The 26,562-nt window shown below is 46.9% G+C and overlaps 1 protein-coding gene across 3 annotated transcripts in view; it reads right to left on the bottom strand.

Moving 5' to 3' along the window:
* Window positions 1-26,562, bottom strand: part of GMEB2 (glucocorticoid modulatory element binding protein 2) — a 374,248-nt gene that overhangs the window by 124,758 nt on the left and 222,928 nt on the right. For all 3 annotated transcript variants that reach the window (XM_069650900.1, XM_069650898.1, XM_069650899.1), the window contains exon 6: window positions 26,234-26,391. In XM_069650900.1, the coding sequence (XP_069507001.1) occupies window positions 26,234-26,391 (158 nt within the window). The remainder of the gene's footprint in view (window positions 1-26,233; window positions 26,392-26,562) is intronic.

Genomic DNA, 26,562 nt, shown 5'->3' with positions numbered 1-26,562 from the left:
GATCCAATGAGATGATAGAAGTAGCGTATATCAGGTAGCCACTAAGGGCCTTCTTGGCCGTCCAAAAGGGGGATTGCTGATATCTGTCCAATCACCATGGAAGAATGTAAAGCTACCCCTGTCCACACAAAACGTGTTAGTAGCAAAACGTACCTGGCTCTTGGAAGTGATAATAGTTATTGATGTTTACGATCCCCCCAATATGGCCTATACTATAGAAAATGTGCAAACTGTAAATGCTGTTTTAAAGATGTATAATCATCGTCATTCAATTTGGTTGCTTTTGACTTCAGCAATAACATTGAGACGAATGACGGGTTTATGAGATCAGCAACCGTTCAGGAGTCTAATAGGCAAGGCAATAAATGGGCTAATCTCACCAATAGCCAGGCGACGCCATGATGAAATATACTAGGATTGAAGGAAGTTCAGCTGCCATCCTTGATTATATCTTCACTAACAACTTGGGCCTCAACTCTATAAGGGATATGGGCATTGTGGAACGTGAAGAAAGTTATCACCTCCCACTTTGCCTTTTGTATGCATTCCCGGGTAAATGTGATGTTGGCAATGATCATGATGAAAATGGGATGATCCTTGTGAACGAAGGTAAAAACAGAATAGTCTGGCATAGTCGTAACCTTGAGAATGTCACCCATGTTGCATCTGTTCTGTTACCTGAGATTATCAAGGAAGGGCCTTCGGGCCTGATGTCTGAGAGCCAAATTTTGTCCCATTTTAGCCTGCTCATGCAGAACATTCGTGAATATGTCTGTGAACAAAGGATTTACAAATCTGCTGGCGAACGGACTAATATTATGCTACCCTGTAGGTTGGGTAATGATAAAATAATCAGAGAGGCAAAAAAGTATCTTCGTAATGCAATTAGAATGATAGTGAAAAAAAATGATCCAACACTATCTGTTCAGACTGTTGCATGTCACATTAAAACACAGAAAAAGTATTATAAAACATAAAAGCAACATAAAAGGGAAACTGAAATATATTTATAGAAAAAAATCGCAACGATGGCTTTGACTAATAACAACCAAGGTATATGGCATCTCCTTAGAAAACATAAAAAACGTGATCTGTCCATTATTTGTATTTCTGAGGATACATGGGCCCTATACATCTATACATTAAAGATACATTGGGTAAAACCGAATTGTTCATAAACATTCTCCCATTGCCGGATGCCACATGGGACTGCAACGCATCTGTATCAGATATTGTTAGGATCATTGACAAACTGAAAAATTCCCGGCCCGCAGGCCCGGATGGTGTCTGCAACCTAGTGATCAAAAAACAAGCAGCTTTATGGGGTGCGGCACTACTAATGCTATTCAAACAAGTTGGTAGGTTGGGTGTGATTCCCTTATCGTGGCAAAGCAGCCATTTTCTAAAAGTACACAAAAAAGGATTCTGGGATAAACCGGCTAATTTTAGAATGTTAGCAATGCTTGACGTTTCCGCCAAGATTTTTACTAAGGTTCTGCTCCAAGAATTGAATGTACGAATTGCTGCTTCTGATATCTTACCATTGAATCAAATAGGTTTTCGCGATAAATCCAGTACTACGCACAACCTATTGATATTAACATCTGCAATTGAGCATGCTTGGGCCAAACGGCATCTAGATGTATATTGTGCCTATATAGATGTCTCCACGGCATTTGATACTATTTTACGCAACAAATTGTAGCATAAACTAAATTCTTGGCGATTCCACAAGGTCTATTGCGGATGTTGATGTTGCTGCATACAGATGCTTCGGTAAGAATAAGACTTAATGCCGCTGGAGGCTATCGAAAAATATGGAAACTTGTTGTGGAGTAAAACAAGGATGCATGATAGCGGCAATCCTTTTTAACCTCTACTTGTCCGACACGATGAACGCCTTTAATATAGCCACTGCCAATCCTGTGAAAGTAAGTGGTGTGATTTTTGGATGGCTCGCCTATGCAGATGACCTGTTGATATTGGATTATACCCCAGTCGGTCTCCAGCATATGCTTGATTCCCTGGTGGCTTAGTCTGCCGCTAACGGCTTGACTATAAATATTGATAAAAGCAAAATCATGGTCTTTTCCAAAAAACAAAGACCTAAGAGATATTTGTGGAAATTGGCCTCTAAAAAAATTGGAACAAGTTACATCTTGCAAATATCTTGGTATTATTGTGGACGAGAAGCTCACATGGGAATCCCAATGGTCAGCACTTCAGAATTGGTGTATTGTGTCCACGAATGCTTAGAGTGCCTTTATTGGTCATAACAGTGGCTATTCTGTTACTGCGGTTGTTAATATCTACCTGGCTAAAATACGGTCAATGATCCTATATGCTGCTGAGATATGGGGTCACTCTTTTGTTAAACACATGGTGGTATTTGAGGCCAAACTCTTGAAGTTATTCCGGTTACCACACAATCTTAGTGTGGAATACCTGTATTTGGAGTTCGCCATCAAAGGTATTTGGTGTGCCTATACATGCCAATGTGTATTGACATATGAAAAGGTGGTCACTCTAGCAAAAGATACAATTATTGTACCATATGTGCAAGCATATCTATGCCTAGAAGGCAATATTCTTGTTGGAACTCTTGGCACCTTACAAAGATCTTATAGAAATTGGCTGCCTGGGAGTACTCCTGGAATGTTAACGATTGCAGTTCAAAAAAGGGACATCAAAAAGAAAGTGCTTGAGTTTTGGCATGAACAAAATGTGATCAATGTCGCCTCAAAGTCAAATAGTGGTCCATATCTTGAAGAGTATCTAACTAGAATCACGCCCCCAAAGTATATCGTGGCATATCCTAGCACTAGCACTTTTCGTACTTATCTTCTAATCAAATTTAATATGACGGAAGCACTGGCAACTAAAGGCAATATTATTGGTATCCCACATGAAAATAAGGAAATGTCGTCTATGTGGCAACAATGTTTCTGAGTCACTTAATTAATCATGAATTGTGAAAGCCTAATTGTGATTAGAACTAAATCCTTTAATAATGCAATTGACATGATGAATACAACTGAATTATAGATGTCTTTTATGAGGTAATGATACTAATTTAATATACAATTTTGTCATTTTTTACATAAAGATTGTGGCAATTTTAAAATGTCTTGAATGATGTACTTCAACGTGAATTGGATGTTATATTTTAGAATTGTTTAATTTTAGCTTTTGTATTGATTACCTGTATATGTTGTATGTCTTTTGTGTTATACAATGTCTTTTGGCTAAAAGTATAGCTAATAAATAAATCTAAAATCATACCACAAGTGCAGTTTCAAATGCCAAAATACTGACATTTTACGCCAGCTAAAGTAACAGCATCCATTACACCCAGGTACTGCAAATGATAAGTACAGCTTCTTATGCCAAGTATGGTATACCCGTTATAGCCTCATGTGCCAGGTGCAGCTTTATATGCTCAGGTACCTCTACTAAATGCCTAGTGCAGCCTCAAAGCACATATAGTATCCATTTCTCGTAGTGATTCATATCAGATTCTTTCTGCTTCTAAGCACTATTCTACAACTTAATAAAACTCTTTATCAACCCCAGAAAGATGAGGAATAAAACCTCAGTTATGCAAGCATGCCCCTAGTTAGGGAGAATTCTCAATTCTGTGTTAATTCCCTTCTACCTTACAGACCCCCAGCTCTTTTGCTGGACTTTAGGACTTTTCATTTTTATCGTAGAGAGAGTAAGACCTTTTTCTCACTCTCCCACCCATGTATTTTTCTTTGATTTGAACCCCGTGTTTCTTCTGGTTTTGGAGTCTGACAAACTCCATAGGCATCATCTTTTTGTATTGTGACACAAAGCACCCTCAGGGCAGTGTCACAGAGAAAACCTTTGCTAAGGTTTAAATACCTTCTCTTGGATAAATTACTGTTTCCAAGAGTAATAAAGTGAAATTGACTTTACTTACCTTTTTCTGTTTGTAGACACAGCACACACTATCTTACATAGAATGCTGGAGGGGTTACTTAGTATCCCTTTGTCTACCTTCTCATGTAACATTTTTATGTTGCCCTTTCTACAATTAATGGCTGGTGGCAGTAGTTTACTTATTCCTACGATTGGGCGTTTTTACCGCAGGCTGAATCCTCTGCTGCAGTATTGCACCAATGGGTGCCTATTTTGTCAAAATGGCCCCAGTCTTCTTTTTTCGCCATTTCTTGTTGGAAAAGTAGTTCTTGAGATTTACTCTGAGCGCCAAACCAGGTTTGGTCCCTTTGTTAGTTTTGTCTTTGGCAGGATTCACAAATAAAGCCCACCTCTGGCTCCAGAGTGTCTGGCAGAGTCAGGAAGTGAGGAAGGTGTCCAAAACTCCCTGTGCTCAGTCTCCTTGGTTACAGGAATGCACCCAAAGGTGATTGGCTGGCTGGCCACCCTTGAAGGACAGCCACCATGCTGTGTGAGTGACAGCTAGGCTGCACATGAATGGGAGAGAATTGCATAAAATGCAAGGTCTTTTGCAAGGAAGGCAGAGTCAACTTCTGGACGAAGAAACCGAAGAAGAAACTGGAAGAGAAGCTTGCTGTACCCTGCTGGACCGTTGGTTTGCCCGGTGAAGCCCTGCTGCAGTGCTGAAGCTCCGAATATCTAATCAACTAGAGAAGCCCGGAAAGGACGACTTCTCCCCTTGGGTTGGTTGGGACCAATCAGCCCCAAGACGAACTTGCCTGGAACCCCTCTTTGCTGGCTGTACTTCTTTGCTGCTGCAGGAACCGAGTGCCAGGGGACAAGAACACCAGGACGAGTGCATCGCCTTTAAGCCGGACCCGAGCTCCAGGAAGATCTTCCAGACTCCCTCGAAGCAGGACTAACCAAGCCTGAGCCACCTCAACAGAGTGATGGACCCCAGAAGCAAGGAAAGTCCACAAGGTGTCCAAGAACCGCGGTGGTGCTACTTGTGAGTAGCGGAAACTGAAGTGTCGCTGATCTGAAGTGTGCCCATTGCTGCCGCTGCCCTTCAAACCGTAGTGCAGGAGTCCCCAGACGTCCTCCTTCTTGTCCCCACGACAGAGGCCCAGGAGCAACAGGATCTACAGGACTACAACAGGAACAGAAGCCAGCTGGAACCTTTTGTTCAGAATCAAGATACTGTGAAACAAGGGGTACTTGCCTCTTGTTGTGTGTAGCTTGCTTGCTCTCACTGGAGACTTGCATTTGCTGCCCTTTCCAAAGTTGCTTGCAGCTTTGTCCTTCAGAAGCCTCCCAGCTTGTGGCCCAACAGTGATTTCTTTTTACAACAAAACTCTTAACATTGTGCAAGACCTTTGCCTTATCTTCAAGAAATGCCTCAGCCCCCCTAGACTTTGCTCAATTGACATTGGCTGTCCTAGCTCCCTGAAGACCCTTCTTACCCTCTGACTTTGTGATTACTATCCCTCAAAAAGTCATACATACCATACTTGAATAGCTGAGAAAGGCTTAACCTATATTTCATTCGGGGATTCTAAAGTGCTTACCTGTTTGAGAAAAATGTTCCTTCGCTAACCTTTTCCTTTTTGCCATAATTACAGTTTAAGTGCGAAAAATTATATATTAATGTCCGCAGTGTCCTAGCAATTGAAGTCACCTGAGGGTGTAGGAAGTGTGTGTGCCATCCCAAAAGGGTATCTACTTAACTGAACTGAAGAAGTGTATTTTTGAAGTGTATTTAAGTTTTGCATATTGCTCCCTGTTAGGGAGAATTCTCAGAAATGTGCTAATTCCTCTCTACCTTAGAGAGGCTCAGCACCGTTGCTGGATTTCGAGAACACATTTTTTGCCTGAAGTGAGTGAGACCCTTTTTTCCCGCTCTCTCATGTATTTTTCTGGGAGTTTAACACTGTTTCTTTTGGTTGTGGAGTCTGACAAACTCCATAGGCATCATCTTTTTACATTGTGGCACACAGCACCTTCAGTGCAGTAACACAGGGAAGTCTCTTAGATTTCCAAAAGTTTAAATACCTTTCTCATGGAGAACTACTGTTTCCAAGAGCTGTAAAGTGAAATTGACTTTATAAATGTAAGTAACTTACTATACCCAGCACACACTATCTTACAATAGGGTGCTGGAGGGGTTACTTAGTATCCCCTTTGTCTAGTTTCTCATGTAACATTTTTATGTTACCCTTTCTACGATGAATGGCTGGTGGCAGTGGTTTACTTTTACCTACTGTAGTGTGCTTTTACCATGGGCTGCGTTCGCAAATGCAGTAAAGCACCCAAGGGTGCAATTTTTGTCAAAATGGCCCTGGTTTTCTTTTTTCGCCATTTCTTTGTGGAAAGGTCCTTCTTGAGATTTACTCTGCGCGCCAAAGCAGGTTGGATCCGTTTGTTTGTTTTTGTCTTTGGCGGGGTTCACGAATAAAGCCTGCCTCTGGCTCCAGAGTGTCTAGCAGGGGCAGGAAGTGAGGGAGGTGCCCGAAACTCCCTGTGCATAATCCCCTTGGTACAGGAATGCACCCAAAGGTGATTGGCCAGCTGGCTGTCCGGCAAGGACAGCCACCCTGATGTTTGACTGGCAGCTAGGCTGGAATGAATGAGAGAAACCTGCATAAAAGGCGAGGCTTTTTCGCCTGGAAGGCAGAGTCGACCACTGGACGAAGGAATCCAAAGAAGAACTTGGAAGATACGCCTGCTGCAACTCCTGTACTGTTGGTTTGCCTTGTGAAGTCCTGCTGCTGTGCTGAAGCTCCGAATTCGCCTCGACTAGAGAAGCCCTTCAAGGACGACTGTAACGCTCACCTTGTATCCACAGGGACGACCCTCGACCGGGCTTGATTGCCTCCGACTTGGATCCGCCTTCCTCGGGTACCCGTTCTGCCAAGGATCTATTCTGGTAGACAGGAGTTCTGTTTTAGCCTACAATCTCCTTGTCCCGGGGCCCACCTCCCTGATGCTCCCCAGTGACCCCATCAGAGTCTTCCTCACCTTTTGTTTAGGTAAGATGCGCTCTCCTTCCTGCTGTTCAGTGCAGGGGTGCGTTGTGGCCGGGCACCTTGCTGCCTAGTTGCTTCACTGGCACGGGCCCTGGAGTACAGACCTGCTGCGACTCCGCTCTTGAGGTAAGTCTATAGTTCTTAAGTAGTGTGTGTCCGTAATTGTATTTGCCCTGGTAAATCTCCTCTTTCCTCTCGTAGGTGCAGAAAGGATGGGGATGACATCGAGCTGATGAGAGGGCAGTGCTCGAGATGGTAAGTGAATGCACAGAGCGCGGCGCTCTGTGCGCTTTTGTAGTCGGGCTAACCTGTATTGTTCTTCCCTTGCAGGCCGCTGCAATGTTCCGGATGAAGTGCGATCGCCAAGACGTTGAACGCAGAGTGGAAGGTGCCTGGACGGCTGTAGAGAACCAACAGCGCTTCACAAAGTAAGCGCAATTCCGCAAGATGCTGGAAATGGAAGGCGAGCGCTTACTAATGATGTCTTCTTCTCTCTTTTCCCCAGGATGTTGCTTTCGGGCGAAAAAGAACTCCAGAGAAGACACTGGGACACTCGAGCTGGATTGCCGAACAGGTAAGGATGGACAATGGTGTTCTTCTTCTTCTTCTTTGCAGATGCAGGCCTGGAATGCTGCGGCAGATGCAGGCCTGGAATGCTGCGGGCAGGTCACGGTGAACGTCATGCTGCGAATGCAGAGCAACGTCAAGAGCGTGCAGAAGTTCGGGCGTGGCTTAAATAGCCTACAGGTATCCCAGGTGCCTTTTTATGGTTCAGTTCTGAACTGAACCCAATGGGGGCAGCCATGTTGATCCATTTTCCAATGGGAGCTCCATCTGCCACATAAGCCTGGTGCCAAAGGCGCCAGGACTGGCTCCAGGAGAGCCGAGAGGGGCATGATTGGGCTCTTGGAGCCCTGTAGGCGTATTGTGGTGAGGCCCAGAGACCCGGAGTCCCAAGGCCTGAGGCCATGGTCATGACAACGACTTCTCCCCTTGAGTTGGTGGGACCAATCAACTCCAAAGTGACATCCTCTCTGAGCTGGCTGTACATCCTTGCTGCTGCAGGAACGGAAGTGTCAGGGAGAGGAACACCATATTGGAGTGAATCGCTTTTAAGTTGGCCAAGAGCTTCAGGAAGATCCTCCGGACTCCCAGGAAGCAGGACTGACCGAGCCTGAGCCACCTCAACAGAGTGCTGGAGCCCAGATGCAAGGAAAGCCCATCTCAACAGCCAAGAACTGTGGTGGTGCTGTTAGCTATAGACACAAGAAGCTGAAACCGCAAAGTACCACCGATTTGAAGATTGCCAGTTGCTGTCGCTGACTGCCCCATTACAGTGCTGCAGTCCTCCAGACGTCCTCCCTCTTGTCCCCACGACTGAGGCCCAGGAACACAGGATCTGCAGAGCTGCACAGGACCAGAAGCCAGCTGGAACCATTTCTTCTAAGCAAAGGTACTGTACAGTCTAAGAGAACTGAGCTCTTGTGTGTGTAGCTTTGCTTGTTCTCAGTTGAGACTTGTCTTGGTTGCTTCTGTAGAGTCGATAACGGCTTCTTTACCTCACAAGCCTAAACAGCTTGTGGCCCTACTTTGATTTCTTCTTTTCTACAAATACTTTCAAAACATTGTGCAAGACTTTTTACTTATCTCTAAGAAGTGCTTCAGCTCACCTAGACTTTTGCCCAATTGACATTGGCCTGGCCTGGCCTGGCTCCCTGAATGACTCTTCTTCCCTTCCTGGCACTTGGTGTCTTCCTTCCAGAAAGGGGTTAACTTACTTTGCATTGGGGGGGTTTCAAAAAGTACTTACCTGCTTCAGAATATTTATGTGATCTCTTGTTTTATTCTAATAACCCATTTTATTTGACACGGATTTCAGTATTGCTCTAAATGTACCAGTAATATATGAATGTCCACAGTGTCCTAGCTATTTAAGTCACCTGAAGGTGCAGGAAGTGCCCTCCCCAATGGGTATTTTGCTGATTTAGGAAACTAAGAGTGTGTATTTTGGAGTGTATTTGTGTGTTACTATTATATTTTTCCCTTCTGAAGAAGGCTTATTCAAACTGACTGTTAAATAAATTAATAATTGTTTATTCAAGAAATCTTGAGTAGAAGTGTTTATTTGGATACTTGTCACTGTGCATCTCTGTGTATCTCCCCTACTGCTCACATTGACCCCTCTTGAGATATGCCTGGCTGCTCTACCACACTACCAACCTGTGTAGTACAGACTTATACCAAAGGTTGGGTTCCTATTGCCAGGAGGCCAAGGCTGTTATAGTGCACCCAAAGGGCACTACTCCAAGTCTTGCCTAACACTCCCTTCTAAAGAAGGCTTATTTTAAAACTGACTGTTGAAACCTTGATTAAAAGAAGTGTTATTTGAATACATGTCACTGTGAATCTCTATGTTACAAACCTACAGCTCACATTGACCCCTCCTGAGATAATGTGCATAGAGATAAAAGGGTACCTGGTATTGGTCTATGGTCCACCAGGTGAGTGTACATATAAAGCAAACAATGGACCAATAGATGTTTGACAAGATTCTATGTTGAGGTTGTTGATTCTTAACAATACATAGTATTTATTTCATTTTTTGATCACAAACAGTTCATATATAAATCACAAAAAGAACAGTCTATGGGAAAAGGCATGACCAGTCCTCTCTCTATGACCATATTTCCACTTTGTTTAGTGTTAAACAGGATCGTAACTAGATCTGCCTGCGGTATCACTGGAGGCTGTGGGCAGGAGGTTTTGAATGACGCAGAAACATTTGAGAGGCGCTTTCATTCGGCAGCATTACAGGTAACGTGAAACAAAAGACACTAACTTGGGGGGTTCATTTGTGTGAGTGGAATGGATGCTGTAAGTCACTGAGATGTTTCCCGTTGTGACTACGTGCCCATGTATAAACACGTGGGTGCCTTTTCCACTTTGTTGCCCAGAAGGGATGTTTACTGCACAGGTTGCGGAAGGCAATTACACAGGGAGACAAAGGCAGTGCGAGTACGTGCTAGAGGGAGTTGTTTAGTATCGGATTTGTACCAATTGTTACCGTCCGCCCAGTCATATACATATGAGGACGTGTGTTCAATTAAGTGGCATTTAGAAATAACATCTGCATCTACCGCAGATCAACAACAAGAAACTGAGATAGCAGGGTCGTTTTTGGTATATGCCGGAAAAAGCCTAAGAAATACAGCTGTATATCCATCATGGATGTGGAACTGAGTTCCTTTTGTATTGTAATTCCAGAGCATTCACGGAGCGGGAAGTCTCCCCGTATTGACCAGACTACAACATTCTGGTGTGTCTCACCTTGAAGACATAGTAAAACACAGTGGGCCTCATTAGGAGTATGGCGGTAAGGCATCAAGGGTGCTGGTATCGCTACCGGCACTGTTGTTACTGTACCGCCATACTAGGACTTCTGCTCGCGGTCTGACCAGGTGGCCGTACCGGCACTCGCGAGCAGAACATGATAGTAGCAACGGTATTGTTATGAATGGTACCGCTGCTACCACCCTCCTCATTCCCATTGAACCCTATGGGGGCTCAAATAGGAATGGGGATGTACCCGCTCTGGCACCCGCGCAAGAGGAATTACTGGCTCCGCCGAGATCGGAATAGCCCAGTGATTCCTCTTTCGCAGGTGCCAGAGCCGAGTTTGAGGCTATCCTAGCTGGTAAAACCGGCAAGGCTACCTCCAACGTCGTAATGAGGCACAGGGCCTCATTACAACCTTGGTGCTAAGTGCACCAACTTTACCACCATGGTGTAAACTCCGTTTCCAGGCACTTGGTGAAAACCCTGGGTGCCAACTTTAATCCGAACGGTAGGGCTCTGAATTGGTAGTGGCGTCCCTGAACCACGAACCTGAGGAACTTCCTGTGCCTTTTTAGAATGGGGATGTGGAAGTAAGCATCCTTCAGGTCCAACGACGATAGGAAGTCGCCTTCCTCCAGCTGTCCCAACACGTGCCATCCTGAATTTCTGCGCCTTGATGTATTTGTTTAACCGACGCAGGTCCAGGATGGGGCGCCAACCGCCTGTCTTCTTTCTGACGAGGAAGTACCTGGAGTACACTCCGGAGCCCCGGAGCCTCCTGGGGACGAGCTCGATGGCACCTTTCTTGAGCATCGCCTTTACTTCCAACAGCAGTTGAGGGACGTGATTCTCCTTCCTGGCCACGGGAGGAATGCGAGGGCACCTCTTTAGGAATTCCAGCGAGTGCCCGTTGGCCAGGGTGTCCAACACCCAACAATCGGTGGAGATGGACTCACACACTCTGACGAACTTCGTCAGCCGGCCTCCCACCGGGGTGCTTCGGTGGGGGCCCGACAACCCGGCCGGGTCAGTCTTGCTTGGAAGCGGCTTTGCCGCCTTGGCCTCCTTGGCGACGACGGCGGGAACCCCCTTGCTTGCCGCGACCTCTGTAGGCCTCCTGGGAAGAGGAGGGGGCCGCCTGGCGGTAAGTGGAGGAGCCACTGCTGGATCCTTTGGAGGCACCCTGTCTGCCTCTGGGGCTCCGAAAGGGCCGTCACTGCTGAAGCACCCCAAGGGCCCAGGCCGTCTCCGAGTCGGTCTTGATGGCCTGTAGAGACTCATCTACAGCCTTACCAAAGAGGTTGTTGCCGTCGAACGGCATGTCCAACACTCTGGTCTGGACGTCCTGGTGAAAGTCTGTCGCCTTGAGCCATGCTCGTCGTCAGAGGCAAACTCTGTTGCCCAGTTGGCGAAATCCGGTATCGGCAATGTCCGTCGCCACCGTTATGGCGTGATCCGACGCCACCTAGCCCTCCTGCAGAATTTCTAGGGCCTCTGCCCTTTTGTCATCAGGCAGGAAATCTAGCACGGGAGCTATCTTGAACCAGAGCTCCCTGTCGTAGCGGGCCACGATCGCTAAGGCATTGGCCGCATTAATCGTCATCGCCGCCGACGAGATGACTCGCCGTCCCATAGAGTCCAACCTCTTGCCCTCGCTGCCCGGCGGGGAAGTGGAAGTTGAAGCCGCCGCGCCTGCTGCCTTCTTCTTAGCCGCTGCCGAGACGACTGAGTCCGGCGTGGGCTGGGCCCTGAGGCACAAGGGGGGGGCATCGGGGACTCAGTACTTCTTCTCGTACCTGTCCCTCTTGGCGGGTGTCGTGGCAGGGTTCTTGAGGACAGCAAGCCCCTCGTCCCAGATATAGTCGAGTAAAGGCACCGCGAGGACCGTCTTCCTCTTAGCCTCTCGTCGTTGTTCAGAAACCCCTCCTTTTTCTGTTCTTCAGGGCAGAGCTGGAAGAGCTCGGATGCCCTGGTTATCATGGCGTGGAAAGAGCCAACCTCGTCGGCTGGGGATGCCAGCGGGGGGGGTTAGGGTAACGACGGGATGTCCGCTGTGTCATCGCCGCCGCCATCGTCCGTCCCCGTCGCCGTATCCGTCGCTGTATCCTCTCCCGGCGAGGGGGATGAAGGGTCCACCGGTCTCGCAGCAGGCACGGAGGGCGGAGAGGGGTGGACTCTCCTCCGCTTGTTCGGAGGGCTTCCCGACGGGCCTGGTTCTGGCTCCTCCGTCGGGCTGCGTGGTAATCTCGTCCTTATCTCGGTACATAAGGATTGGATTGCCAACAAAATGGCCGCCGAGCTAACCTGGGGCTCGGGCAATGGCTGCGACAGACGGGATGGCTGCTCCACCGGGCCCTGTTCGCCGTCGCTATCTTCGATCACGTCAGCAGGGACCGTCCCCTGGGATCGAACCTTCTCGAACCTCTCGTGGAGGTTTATGAACCTTTCGTTGAGGCCCTTCTCGGTCTCCCCCAGTTCCTCCTCAGAGGCTGATTCTGAGTCTGTAATGCCCGCCACCCCCCTCTTTTTCAGCCGGGGGCTTCACAAGGGTCTTAGCGATGGGCTGGAAAGAGGATTCCCTCCGCGGCGGCGGGGATACTCTGGGCCCAGGGGCAGTTTCCATTGGCATAGTCTCAGCCGGCTCCACCAGGGTCGCAGCGACCACTTCGGTAGAGGCCTTAGTCGGGTGGATCAAAGCCCTCACCACCTTAGGTGCGACCTGGGCCTTTGCCTTGGGGGGAGGGTCAGCACCTCGCTCCCCCTTCGAGATCGACCGGGTCCGCTCCAGCGGCCTACCCGGGTACTCGGACTTCCTCTTCCATGAACCAGAGCGTTGGCTCCTGGTCAAACGTGCCGGGGAAGCAACGCCCTGCTTGGCAACCGAAGAGCCCGACCTTTCGCCGCTCCCGGAGCCAGCGGACTCGTGGTGCTTGGCCTTCTGTTGGGCCCCCGTCGCCGGGGCGCCCTCAAAGGACTTAGAAGCCTGCTCAGACTTCTTCGCCTTCTCACTTGCTGTGCCCTTCTCCAGCCAGGTGGCGAGGTGGGACGACGATCTTGTTTGGTCCGTTCCGAAAGGTTCTTGCAGAACACACAGTCCTCAGTTCCTGAAAAGCTTGGATCCGGGCGTCGAGCTCCCCTTGTCCTGGGCCATGTCCGTTGAGGTAGGCCGCAGATCTTCCGGAATCCTCCAAGAAGTGTAAACTCGAAGAAAACTTCACCCTTGAGGGAAGTAGAAGAATTCCGAAACAGGTCGCCGTTATCGGAAGTAGAAACGGTGGAGCTTGAGGTTCGATTAAACGGAAAAAATGAGAAATTCTCCTAAAAAGCGTGAAAATGCAGTAAAAAAAACTCGAGAGCTAAACACAAGGACTTCCAACACTTGAGCGTGCAGTAAAAATCTGAGGATGGCTGCCAGAGGCGGGGCTTAGGGAGAGGGCAGTCATTGGCTGGGGGAGTATGACCCAGAGATCAGTGATTGGTTACTTCTAAGAAAGACAGATCAGAAACGAAACTGATAGTGATTTTTTCTTTACCAAGGATTCCCAGCCTGATGACGGGGAATATTCATGAGCATGTGAATCCATGCCAGACCCCATGCTGGAGAAAGAATGTAGTGTAGAATGTTAGCTGAGAACATTCTATTGGGTTTAGTGATTGTGATGTGCACCATATCACAAATCTTTTCCACTTATTAAAATAGCAGTGCCTGGTGTTGGAATTGTGTGCCTCCAAGGATATCCATACACCTTTGTGGAAGATTTAAGTGGCCAAACTCTATGCCTTCAGGAGCCAAGCTGCCAAGTTCATTGATTGTGGGTGGAGGGATGCCCCTTTCTGTTGTGTCAACATGTTGAATGGGCACGGGAGCTTGATTGGGTTGCACATCGCCAGCTTGGAAGCCAAGGTGTTGTGATGTGGAATCCAAGGCTGCCTCGCTCACATAGGAGCAACCAGGATCACAGTTACTTGTTCCTAGTGCATCTTGTGCACTATCATGCTCCGGAGTGTTGTCAGGGGAAAAGTGTATGCAAATCCCCTCGACCAGTTCATCCACAGGGCGTTTCCCTTGGACCCTGGTTGGGAAAACCTGGATGCGAAGTCTGGGCATTGTGCGTTTAGGTTTCTGGCAAACAAGTCTATTGGGGGTGACCTAGTGAGAATATTCTGTCTAGGGTATCTGTCGAGTTGGCACTTGTGTTCTTCTGGAAGAGGGTGTCTGCTTTGAGTGTTTGCCAGAGAATTGAGTTCCCCTGGCATGTACCGCTTCAGTGCCCACTTCCATATTTTTTGTGATGAGAGAGAGAAGAAAAGAAGAGAGAGAGAGAGAGAGAGAGAGAGAGAGTGTATATATATATATATATATATATATATATATATATATATATATATATATATATATATATATATATATATATATATATATATCATGGCAGTGGTACCATTTGTGAGGACCTGCACCATTTGACTCTTAAGATGTTGATGAACGGCCTGAAGAGCCTTGAGGACTGCCAGGAGTTCGAGGAAGTTGATATGTCTTTGGGCAGTAGCATGTGTCCACTGGTCGTGGGCTGTGTGGTGGAGGAAGTAGGCCCCCCCCATCCGGCGAGTGAGGCGTTTGTAGTAAGGATTGCTTGTGCTGGTGGAGCGTGAAAAGGTTTTCCTTTTAACAAGTTGTCCTTGGACCACCAGCAAAGAGCCTGCAACAGGGTTAGCGAAACAACCACTAGATCATCCCACTGTCCGCTTGCCTGAGACCACTGTTTCACTAACCATTCCTGCATTGGACACATGCACGGGCGCCTCTGTGGAACTAAGTGAATGCATGAGGCCATCATCCCGAGCAGGCGCATTGCTTTCCGTTGCGTTATCTGGCGACCGACCTTGTATAGTGAGGTACCTGCAACAGCATGTTTTGTACTTTCTCGTTCGAGGGGAAAGCCAGCTCCTCTTTTGTGTTTAGGATAGCCCCTAGAAATTGTTTTATTTGGCTAGGGACGAGACTTGATTTTTTACTCGTTGATGGAGAAACCCACATTGAAGAGAACGTTTATTGTCTTTTGCGTATTTGATTTGCAAATCTGAGGAGTTTCCCTGGTGATTAGCCAGTCGTCCTGATATGGGTATACTGGGATGGACTTTGTGCGCATGTGTGCTGCCACTACTACAAGCACCTTTGTGAATACTCGGTGCAGAGGCGATGCCGAATGGGAGTACTTTGAACTGGTAGTGTACTCCTGCCATCCTAAAAAAATCAAGTATTTTCTGTGCGTAAGGTGCATTGAAAGTATTAATCTTTCATGTCCAACGTCACCATGTAGTCTCCCCATTTTATGAGTGGAATCACCTCTTTGTTAGGCAAAGTTTGAATCCAGTACCCTCTGAAAACACTACAAAACAACTATAACTACAGGTATAGGCAACCCAACCTTTGGTATAATCTTGTACTGCACAGTTTTGGTAGCGTGTTAAGCAGCCAGGCTTATCTCAAGAGGGGAAATGTGAGCTGTAGTGGAGTTACAAAGATTCACATTTACAGGTATTCAAATAAACTCTTACACTCAAGGTATCTTGCATAAACAATTATGAATTTATTTATCTGTCAGTTATAAAGCCTTCTTTAGAAGGGAGCAATATACTAGTAACACACAAATACACTTCAATACTGTACACTCTTGAGTTTCTGAATCAGACAAGACCCTTTTGGCCTGGCCTACAGACACAACTACACCCACAGGTGACTTCAGTAACAAGGGTGCTGGGGACATTAATATCTTACTGTTGCCATTCTGAAAACTGTTAAAAGTTGGTAAACGGCAAAGGTTATTAGAACACAAGAAATTACAAATATTCATAAGTAGGGCAAATACTTTCAGATAGCACTTAGAAGAGTCATTCAATTCAAATAGGCAAAGCCAAAGTCAATGGGCAAAAGTCTTTGTATAGGATGCAGCACTTCAGGTAAGTAAATGGAAAAGTCTTTGCACAAGTTCTTAGGAGTCTTTGATAAAAAGAAGAATCAAATGCAGGGCCACAAGATGATTAGACTTGCGAGTTGTGGAAGTTATAAGCACTTCCACAGTAAGAGGTAAGTTCTCTTAGACTTGTTTTACAGTACCTTGGTAAAGAAGAAAATATGCATCTGATGACTTCTGTACCTGTGCAGCTCTGCAGATCTCACTGTTCCTGGGCCTCAGTCGTGGGGACAAGAGGGAGGACATTGGGGGACTCCTGCACTGCACTGGCACTGTCAAAACTGGCAACCAGCAAACTTAACTTTCAGTGGCTGTTTGGCATTTCAGCTCCTTGCGGTACAGCAAAGAGCAATAAGCACGGTTCCTGGCTGTCGAGGTGGACTGTCCTTACTTCTGGGGTCCCGCATTCTGCTGAGGGGGCTCAGGCTTGGTCAGTCCTGCTTCGGGGGAGTCCAGAGGATCTTCCAAAAGCTCTAGGCCAGCTTAAAAGTAACACACACAATCTGGTGTCCCTCTCCCTGGCTATACGGTTCCTGCAGCAACTCTGAGGAAATTCAACCAGCTCCGAGATGGGTGTCCAGGTGGCTTAATTTGGAGTTGATTGGTCCCACCAACCCAAAAGGGAGAAGTCGTCCTTGCAGGGGCTTCTCTGTCGATGTGAACATGGCAAGTAGTCACTGCAGCAGGGCTTCACCGGGCAAACCAACAGTCCAGGAGTTGCAGCAGGCATCCTCTTCAAGCTCTTCTTCGGTTCCTTCGTCCAGTGGTCGACTCTGCCTTCCAAGCCAAAAGACTCACCTTTTATTCAGTTCTCTCCCATTCATTCCAACCTAGCCGTCACTCATCCAGCAGGGTGGCTGTTCTTGCCAGACAGTCGGCCAGCCAATCACCACAGATTACATTTGGGTCTCCTAGGAGACTAAGCACAGGGAGTATCGGGCAACTCCCTCACTTCCTACCTACCCCAGACACTTGGGCATGAACAAAGAGACCAAACCTGGTTTGGCACACAGAGAAACTCTCTAGAAGGACCTTTCTACGAAGACCTGACGAAAAAAGAAGACCGGGCACCATTTTTGCAAATATGGCTGTACGTCATTTTGAAAAAGATGGCTCCCGCGGTTACTTTACCGGAGCCGTGAACGCAAAACAAGGTAGTTCAAAACGAAACCACTGCCATCAGCCAGTCAATTGAGAAAAGGGTAACATAAAATGTTTTACATGAGCATTTAGACACAGGGGATACCAAGTAACCCCTCCAGCACTTTATTGTAAGATAGAATGTGCTGGGTCTAGCAAGTACAATGCTAAGTAAAGTCAATTTCACTTTACTGCTCTGGGAAACAGTAGTTGATCCCAGAGAAGGTATTTAAACCTTGGGAAATCTGGAAGACTTTCCTGTGGCACTGCACTGAAGGTGTTTTTTGACACAATTGTAAAAGATCATGCCTACGGAGTTGTTAGACTCCATAACCAAAACAATCAAACACAGAAAACACATTGAATTGAAAAGTTCAAAGTCAAAGTTTAGCAAAAGAGCTGGAGGGCTCTAAGGTGGGAGGAATTGGCACATTTCTGAGAATTCTCCCTAACACTCATGGAGCGTGTTCATATGAAACCTTTGGTGTTCAACATATTTGTTTGCAGGGAGCAGATCTAATACTGGGCACATGGTAAGGTCTTTCTTTGGCACAAGGAAGTACGTTGAATAAATACCCTTGTTTACCTCATTTGCCGGGACAATCTCTATGGCGTCGTTCTCGCGCAGCGCCTTTATTTCCTCCAGCAGTATGCTTCGTTCTTCTGCTGTCATTTTCTTTTGTCTTGGCGGGCGGTAGGGTGGTTTCTGTAGCAACTCTATACAGTACCTGCCTGTTACGGTGGACAACATCAACTTGTTCGATGTTATCTCCTCCCATGCGTGGGTGAAGTGAGAAAATCGGCCTCCTACTGGACTGGCATGACTGGCATGGGAGGGGACCTGAAAACTTTTGTCGTCGTTTGGGTGGGGTTGATCATCTCCCAGGTAAGGTTCTGCCCCTTCCTCTGCCCCTTTTACTTCCTTTTTGAAAATTGGATGAGGAGCCTTGGCCTTGTGACTGGCCCCAAGACGAGTACTGTCCCCCCTGAGAGTAGCCTGAGGAACCTTGCGCACCCTGGCCCCGAAATCTCCTAGAGTTTGGGGAGCCCCATTGGGAATACGGTTTATTTGGTTTATAGTTATTGCATCGAAAACAAACGGTCGACACACCAAAGCATCGAAAACAAAGCATCTAATTGCCAAAGCATCGACAGTTGATCTTTAACAGGGAAAAGTGCCTTTCCATCTAAACCAGTCCATCGAAAATATAAATTGACTGGTTTCGATGGAAATGCACTTTTACATGTAAAAGATAGCATTTCAATGCATTTTTTTGTAACGTTAAAACGTTACATGGAGCTGTCCACTGCTGACATTTCGGCTCTGGACAGCTCCTTGTAATGTTTTAAAAAAAAAAAATTATATTGGGGGATGTTCCCCCCCAACCCCCACGCCTACACCCCCAACCCAAACCCTAACGTAACCCTTAATCTAACCCTAGCCCCAACCCTAATGTAACCCTAACCCTAATGTAACCCTAAAGTAACCCTTAATCTAACCCTAGCCCCAGCCCTAACCCTAATGTAACCCTTAAACGAACACTAGCCCCAGCCCCAACCCTAACCCTAATGTAACCCTTAATCTAACCCTAGCCCCAACCCGAATCTAACCCCTAATCTTAACATTACATTTCGATGGATCCATCGAATTTTATTCAACGAAATGGCCATTCTATGGAATAGTATTTCAATGGAAAAAATTTGATGGTTTGGTTGTCGATGCAATGACTGGATACCGTTTATTTGTCAACTGTCCAAGGGACAAGCTCCTTGTGGTGAGTGTCGTACTCCTCCTCTTGAGGGCGACTTTTACGGCCTTCTCGAAGAACACATTTGGCTCCACTGGCATGTTTAAGAGGGTTGCTTGAGTCTCTAGCTTGAATCCTGATAGTCTGAGCCAAGCATGGCGCTTGATGAGCGTTCCCCTCCGCTATGATGCATCCAGCATTATCTGCTGCATCAAGGTTATTCTTTAGGATGCAGTTCGAGATCTGCTTGCCTTCTGAGATAGTCTTGAGTAATTGAGACTTTAGTGGTTCTGGGATGGCTTCTATTTAGCACTTTAGAGCATCCCATTTGTGGCAGTCGTAACTAGATAACAGCGTAGTGTTGTTAGCGATTCTGGTCTGGTACGCGTCAGAAGAGGCGACCTTCCTCCCAAAGGTATATACCTTTTTGTTCTCCTTGTCTGACAGGGCTTATGTCATTGCCAGGGGAGTGCCCGTTCTTTTCCTGGTGCTGGTGACCACCAGAGAATCTGGTTTGAGCTGACCCCTAATATACAGGGGGTCTGTGGACATTGGTGTGAATAGCTTCTCTATTCTAGGATTGACCGGCCTAGTGAGACTAGGCGCCAGTAGGGATGGTTGGATCCGGCTTTGGACAGACTGCAGGAAAGGTATAAACTGGGTGGCAGACTTCTGTTCCCCACAATATCTTCCATGAAGTCCTTGTCGACCTGTGCCTCCTGAGTGTCGAAATTAAAATGCTGTGCCATCTTTAGTAGCAGTTCATTGTACTGGAGTTGATTGTCAATAGGCGAATCTGCTACCAGCTGATCCTAGTGGTGTGAGAAACCTGAAGGTGTCTCCCTGGCTAAACCTCGGGAGGGGGGTGGGGTTCTGTCATCCAGGTGGCTAGGACACGGCTATCGTTACTGGATCCAGTTCCTGGCGGCGGACCAGTGAGGGAGGATCACCTGGATGGGGGGTCCTCTGGGAGTGGGACACTGACGGGTGAGATGCGGTACCCCCCCTTCTTTCAACACCTTTTCCCTATCCTACCACATAGGACATTCAAAACCACTGCCCCTTGCCCCCCTTTACTGATACAAACACTTTTGCACGACACCCCAGAGAACGGACTAACACCAGAGCCGTTTACCTGACATGTCCCAATACAAGGGTCTGGGAAAGTCAGGCAATTGATCAAAATCATACACACCTGACAGCCCTTTCCCTTCCCCACAGGGATAAAAGGTGGAGCAAGAGAGCACAGTACGAGCAATGCAGACTGCACGACGAGACAGCTATCCAGGTCCGGCAGTTCATGAGGAGGAGAAAGGCAGCGAATATCGAGAGGCTGACAAGAAGAGACATGACCTTTCCCTTTCCAACGAAGACCCACGAAACCTGCGCAGAGGGAATTGTAAGACCGAGGACAAGGTATTGACCGTTTTTATCGTACCTAAAAGTTTGCATGTACAAAAAGACCTAAAAATGCTACCACCAAAGGTTCGAAACACCAAACATTTGAACCTTTGGTGGTAGCATTGTAGGTAAGCAAAACAAAAAAGAACAAAAAAAAAAAAAGACCGCAGGGGCTGCGGGGATGTCCCCCGCAACACCCGGCTCACTATACTTTACAGTATAGTAAGCATAAGGGGGTTGCGGGGGAAACCCCTGCAGCCCCCGTAAAAAAAGAAAAAGGACCCCGCAGCACCAGTTCCCGATCATGGAAGTGAAAGGGAACTGGCGCTGCAGAGACTCAGAGTGAAGAAAAAGGTAAGTAGGGTATGTTTATGTTGGGGGTGTGATGAGGGTGTGGGTGGGGGGTGCGTTGAGGGTGTGGGCGGGGGGTGTTGTGGGTGTGGGTGTGGGTATCAGTATGTAGGGGTTGTGTACATGTGTTCGCATGCGAAATGTGCAAACCTTTGGTGGTTCGCACATTTCTCATGCAAACTTTCCGGCTGCGGGAAAATCAGCCGCGGTCGGATTACGTAGATTCGAGGACAATAGCCCACATGTGCAGCAACAGATGTCAATGGTACACGGAGCATGTCGACGCTGATAAGCGGGAGCGAGGGAAACTTCTGCTACCGTGGTACTGGCCTGGACTCCAGCAAAGAAGAAAGCCAAGCCGGTGAGTCGAGAGGAGAGCTGATAAGAACTGAGCTGTGGTGAATGAAAGACATAGTGGCAAAATTAACTAAATTCAAAAGAACTGTAAAAGTGTTGAGGGGAGACCAGCTGCAGAGGGAACTGGCACCATGTGGGTGCTATCGAGAGATGGAGAATTCTCATTTCTTTGCAAATTCCCTTCAACCTTAGAGACCCCCAGCTCTTTTGTTGGACTTTAGAACTTTTAATTTTAACCCTGCAGTAAGTGAGACCTTTTACTCACTCTCTGATGTGTTTTGACCTGATTTGGATTATGCGTTTCCTCTGTTTTTGGAGTCTGACAAACTCCATAAGCATCTACCTTATGTACGGAGGCACACAGCATCTTCAGTGCAGTGTCAAAGCGAAATCCTTTTCTTGTGAGAACTACTGTTCCCAAGAAGAGTAAAGTGAAATTGACTTTACTTAACTTTTCTCTTTGTGGGTCCAGCACACACCATCTTATGCCAAATAGGACTGAATTCTCTATTGGCATTTCAAAGTGACTTGGGTTTCCAGCTTGAAGTCTGAATTATGTATCCGGGAGTGGCGTTTTAGCAACGTACCCTCTGCTATTATTCTACCTGAAGTTCTACAGCAACAACAAACAAACAAACAAACAAACAACACATAATCTGCACAAACGGCACACAATGGGCCTCATTACGAGTTTGGAGGCAGCCATGCCCTTAATAAGGGCATGGCTGCCTCCAAACTCGGGTCTGTGGTCCCGGAATGGGGAAATACCGGGCCATTCTGACTTTGGAGGGCCCGGTATTTCCCCATTCAGGGAACCTGGACCCGGACCATCCCCATTCCCATTTGAGCCCCCATAGGGCTCAATGGTAATGGGGAACATGCTAACAATGGGCCTGTTAATGACGGGCCCGTTGTTAGCATGCTGGTCCCCTCGCGGGACCCGCAAAGGATGTCTGGTCTGACCAGATGTCCAGAGCGTGTCCCGCGAGGGGACCTCGTAATGAGGCGGTACGGGGTTAACGGCGCCGGCACCTTTACCGGCGCTGTTAACCCCTTACCGCCTCACTTGTAATGAGGCCCAATGTCTTGCATCGGTCCGATATTTACTCCAAAGCTTACCGAACTGAAGCGGTTGACAGCACACCACTTTCTCACTTTCCGATTCCCTCTTCACCAGACTAACCCATTCCCGCCTTCTTGTTTGCTGATCCGCCTGAGCGCCTGGGGACTGTTAGGGAGAATTCTCATAAATGTGCTAATTCCCTTCACCTTAGAGACCCCCAGCAACTTTGCTGGATTTTGAGGACTTGAGCCTTTTTTCCCCACTCTCTCATGCATTTTGATGTGTGTTTTACTCTTGTGTTCTCTGATTATGGAGTTTTAGACAACTCCATAGGCATAATCTGTTCATGTGTGTCACACAGCACCCTCAGTGCAGTGACACAGGGAAGCCTTTGTGGCTGTCCCAAGGTTTAAATACCTTCTCTGGGATAAACTACTGTTTCCCAGAGAAAGTAAAGTTAAATTGACTTTACTAATCCTTTTAAAAGTATCCCCTATGTCTTGAAACTCATGTCGCAGTCAAATGCTACCCTTTCCTTTTGAAATGGCTGGTGGCAGTGGTTGTACAACAAACTACCATGATTTTTCCCGACCGCGAACACCGGTAGCGTTAAATCACGGGAGCCATGTTTTTCAAGATGGCGCCTGAGCCCTCTTTGTCTAAACAGGTGCCGGTCCCTTTGTTCCTAAGCTTTTGGCAGGCTTCAGGACTGAAGACCGCTTCTTGCGCCTGAGTGTCTGGGGTGGCCAGGAAGTGAGGGAGGTGCCCTAAAGTTCCTGTGCTTAGTCTCCTAGGAGAACCAAATGCACTCTGGCGTGATTGGCTGGCTGACTGTCCGGCAAGGACAGCCACCCTGCTGGGTGAGTGGCAGCTAGGCTGGAATGAATGGGAGAAAAATGTTTAAAAGGCAAGTCTCTTGGCTTGGAAGGCAGAGTCGACCACTGGAACGAAAGAACCGAAGACGAGCTTGAAGAGGATGGCTGCTGCAACTCCTGGACCGTTGGTTTCCCGGTGAAGCCCTGCTGCAGGTCCAAATCGCCAAATTCATCTCGACAGAGAAGCCCATCAAGGACGACTTCTCCCTTTGAGTTGGTGGGACCAATCAACTTGTAAGCCACCGGGATACCATTCTCGGAGCCGGTTGTATTTTCCTCAGAGTGCTGCAGGAAACTGAATAGCCAGGGAGAAGGACACCAGTTTGTGTGCTTGACGACAGCTACCAGAATCGAAGATTTGCCTGTTTGCCAGCTTTGTGACCAGTCTCCGTGCAGTGCAGGAGTCGCCCAACATCCTCCCTCTTGTCCCCACGACTGAGGCTCAGGAACAGCGAGATCTGCAGGAACTGCCAGGAACAGAAGTGTTCAGCTGCATCTTTTTCTTCAACATAATGTACTGTGAAAACCTGACCGAGAGAACTTACCTCTCACTGCGAAAGTGCGTGAAACTTTGGCAACTTGCAGGCCTAGTCAGCTTGTGACCCGACATATAAAGCTTTCTTCTATGAACTACTTCTGAGAACCGTGGCAAAGACTTTTCCATTTAACTACCAGAAACGTTTTTACTGATAAAAGACTCTAGCCCATTGACTTTGGCCTAACTATTGCATTGGACCAACTCCTCTGGTGAACTCAAACTATTTGCACTGTTTTAGAATAACTCTACTATTCGTTTTAGTAACTCATGCCTTTTTGCCCCTACTTCAAATGCTCTGAATGCCATTTTGCTCCTCCTTCAAAGTAGTTTAAATGCCTCAGTACCGGATAGTGTGAAGTACTGTAGAATATTTGTGTGTGATATTGATTGCCTCCTTTTAGTGAATGTTTTCTAACTGACTGTGTAATAAATTAATAAGTGTTTTACAAAGAAACCTTGAGTATAAGAGTCTCTTTGAATAATTGTAATTATAGACCTCTGTGTAACACCCTTACAGCTCACATTCCCTCGAGATAAGGCTGGCTGCTCAGCTTGCTACCAAAAACTGTGTGGTACAGACTTATACCAAAGGTTGGTTTTGCTTATACCTGTAGTCGTAGTTGTGTGTAGTGGTCCCAGACGGTACTGCATACAAACTTTACCTAACAGGGACCAATTCCGTTGGTGACGGTGCACGGTCGTTAAATAACAGTTGATCATCAATAGGGGAACTGGTTCTCGGATCGTCTGACATTAGGAGACTGTAAGTGATAATCCGCTGGGCCATTGTACAAATCATCACTGGGGTCATTGTACCATGTACCCTGGCCATCAGTACCCTGATCATCTAGAAAGACATGTTCTCCTTCATCCTCAGTGACATCAATGACATTGCAAGACTGAAGTATGCATTGCGTGCATTCTGTGCGATTTATCTGGTGGTTCTTCTTCCCCTGTAACTATATAATTCGGCTTTATGGGTGTGCATTCAAGAAAATCCACAAAGGAGGAAACTTTATCCATGGTTTCCGCAAAACGTTATCCGTTACAAAATGGTCCATGGAACTGTCTTGGGTGTATCTTGGAGAGGGAAAACTATTGCCTCAGGATCAACAGCACATAGCTTTTTATGTAAAGTCTGTGACAATGAAGAAGTGACCTTTGTGTATGTGTAGATGTTAAATTGGTAGCATCTATTGTTTTAGATGCGTCTTTGGATGTATCTTTTGTCAAATGTGTTTTTTGATGTATTTTGTGTTTGACATAGGTTTCTGTGCCTGTTTTGATGAGGGCGAACCCGAAACATGGTCAGTCGATGTTTTATGCAAGGCAACTGGAACGCTCAGCTTCTGTTTATCTTTGGAGCCATGCGCTAAAAGCAGAGCTGCAAGCGCAGCAGACTTTGGACGTGTCGAGCTAGTAGACCGCGAAGTGCCCTGTGTTACTGTGTGGCCTACTTTCGACATAATTGTAAAACATTGCCAGGGGTTGTGTACTTATTGTGGTGTTTGTGACCCCATTGGTGAATGTGCTTGTGTGTGCCCTTGTCGCCAGGTGTTGTCCCCAAAGCAGAGCGAACAGCTTACCATACAGGGTTGGGGACTGGCATGTGGGTGTCTGTTGACCCCTCTTCCATGTCTTCGACATCCGAAAAGGCGCTGTTGCTGCCCTGATTTTCCTCTTCCGATTCATAAGCACCGGTGGGCGAATTAGATGCAGCCTGCATGGCGTAGGCCGCCCACCACTTAGTGCGTCTCTCTTTAAGCGTTTTAGGCAGAAAGAGTTTAAATGCTGCACAGCACTTCTCTGAATGATTACAGGAAGGCAGTGGTTACACACGTTATGTGCGTCTTTCCACAGAAATGTACGATTGCATGAATGACACAACTTGTTGTTTCCATATTTACTTATAAAGGCAGCCAGATAGTAGCAAGAAAAGGGAAATGTGAGTAGAGGCATTCTAAGAGAACTGAATAATGTTGAATCCCCCCCACTCTACCTACTGTAAAGGCCGTAGCCTGGTGTAGGCCGAAGCCAGAGGCAAGTTGTCTAAGACGTCGGAGGAGAAAGTCTTCAGTCGCTTGAAAGTTCATTGATGGAACCCGCTCATTGAAACAGGCATCTAAGATTCATCCATCCATCGAAAGATATGTTGATAAGACTTAATGAAAAATATATTTCACAATATCAAAAAGTTGATAGAGCTACGAACTCTGCATAAGAGTGACCAACCACGATGGTGGGAAAAAACAATCTGAGGACCTTGATGCGTGAAGAATCATGGGTACAGTACACGTCACACTAGGGATAGGATTACAAACATGCCCTATCAATGTGCCTTTTCGATCTTCGAAAACAAGTCATGCAATACTCTGCACCTACCACTAGATGTTGGCCTATGCAAAGCATGCGATTCTAAGCAGACCCAGAAGCCTCAGAAACTAATATACAGAAATTGACACCACTTATGTTGAACACTGTGAATCTATGAGGAACAGAACATACCTTCTGTGGTGGCAGGAGTGATAGGGATGTACTCTGTCGAGGACTGGCTGTTCAGAGTTACACGGGCTGTAGACAGGTCAATCTTGGTACTACGGCAAGTGTTGGAGCACACCTTGGTGTGTTGGTAAAAGTCCAGCTCCCCAGAGTCCATGATCTTCCTGAGAGTAAAATGAAGGAACAACAGTGTATAGGTTAACTGTGGAAACGGTCACCGAGATCTCACCTGCTGAGGATACAGCATTAGGGATTTTCATACAAGAACTCAAAGCTTAACAAAATGCAGGGTAACATAGGCTACAGTGCAGGAGCACCAACTGCAGGTGAGTACC

Source organism: Ambystoma mexicanum, chromosome 3p (genome assembly GCF_040938575.1).
Source record: "Ambystoma mexicanum isolate Mex_15411 chromosome 3p, UKY_AmexF1_1, whole genome shotgun sequence".
In the NCBI taxonomy this organism is placed as follows: domain Eukaryota; kingdom Metazoa; phylum Chordata; class Amphibia; order Caudata; family Ambystomatidae; genus Ambystoma; species Ambystoma mexicanum.
The sequence above is the reverse complement of the archived record's forward strand: the minus strand, read 5'-3'. Positions and strand labels throughout refer to the sequence as shown.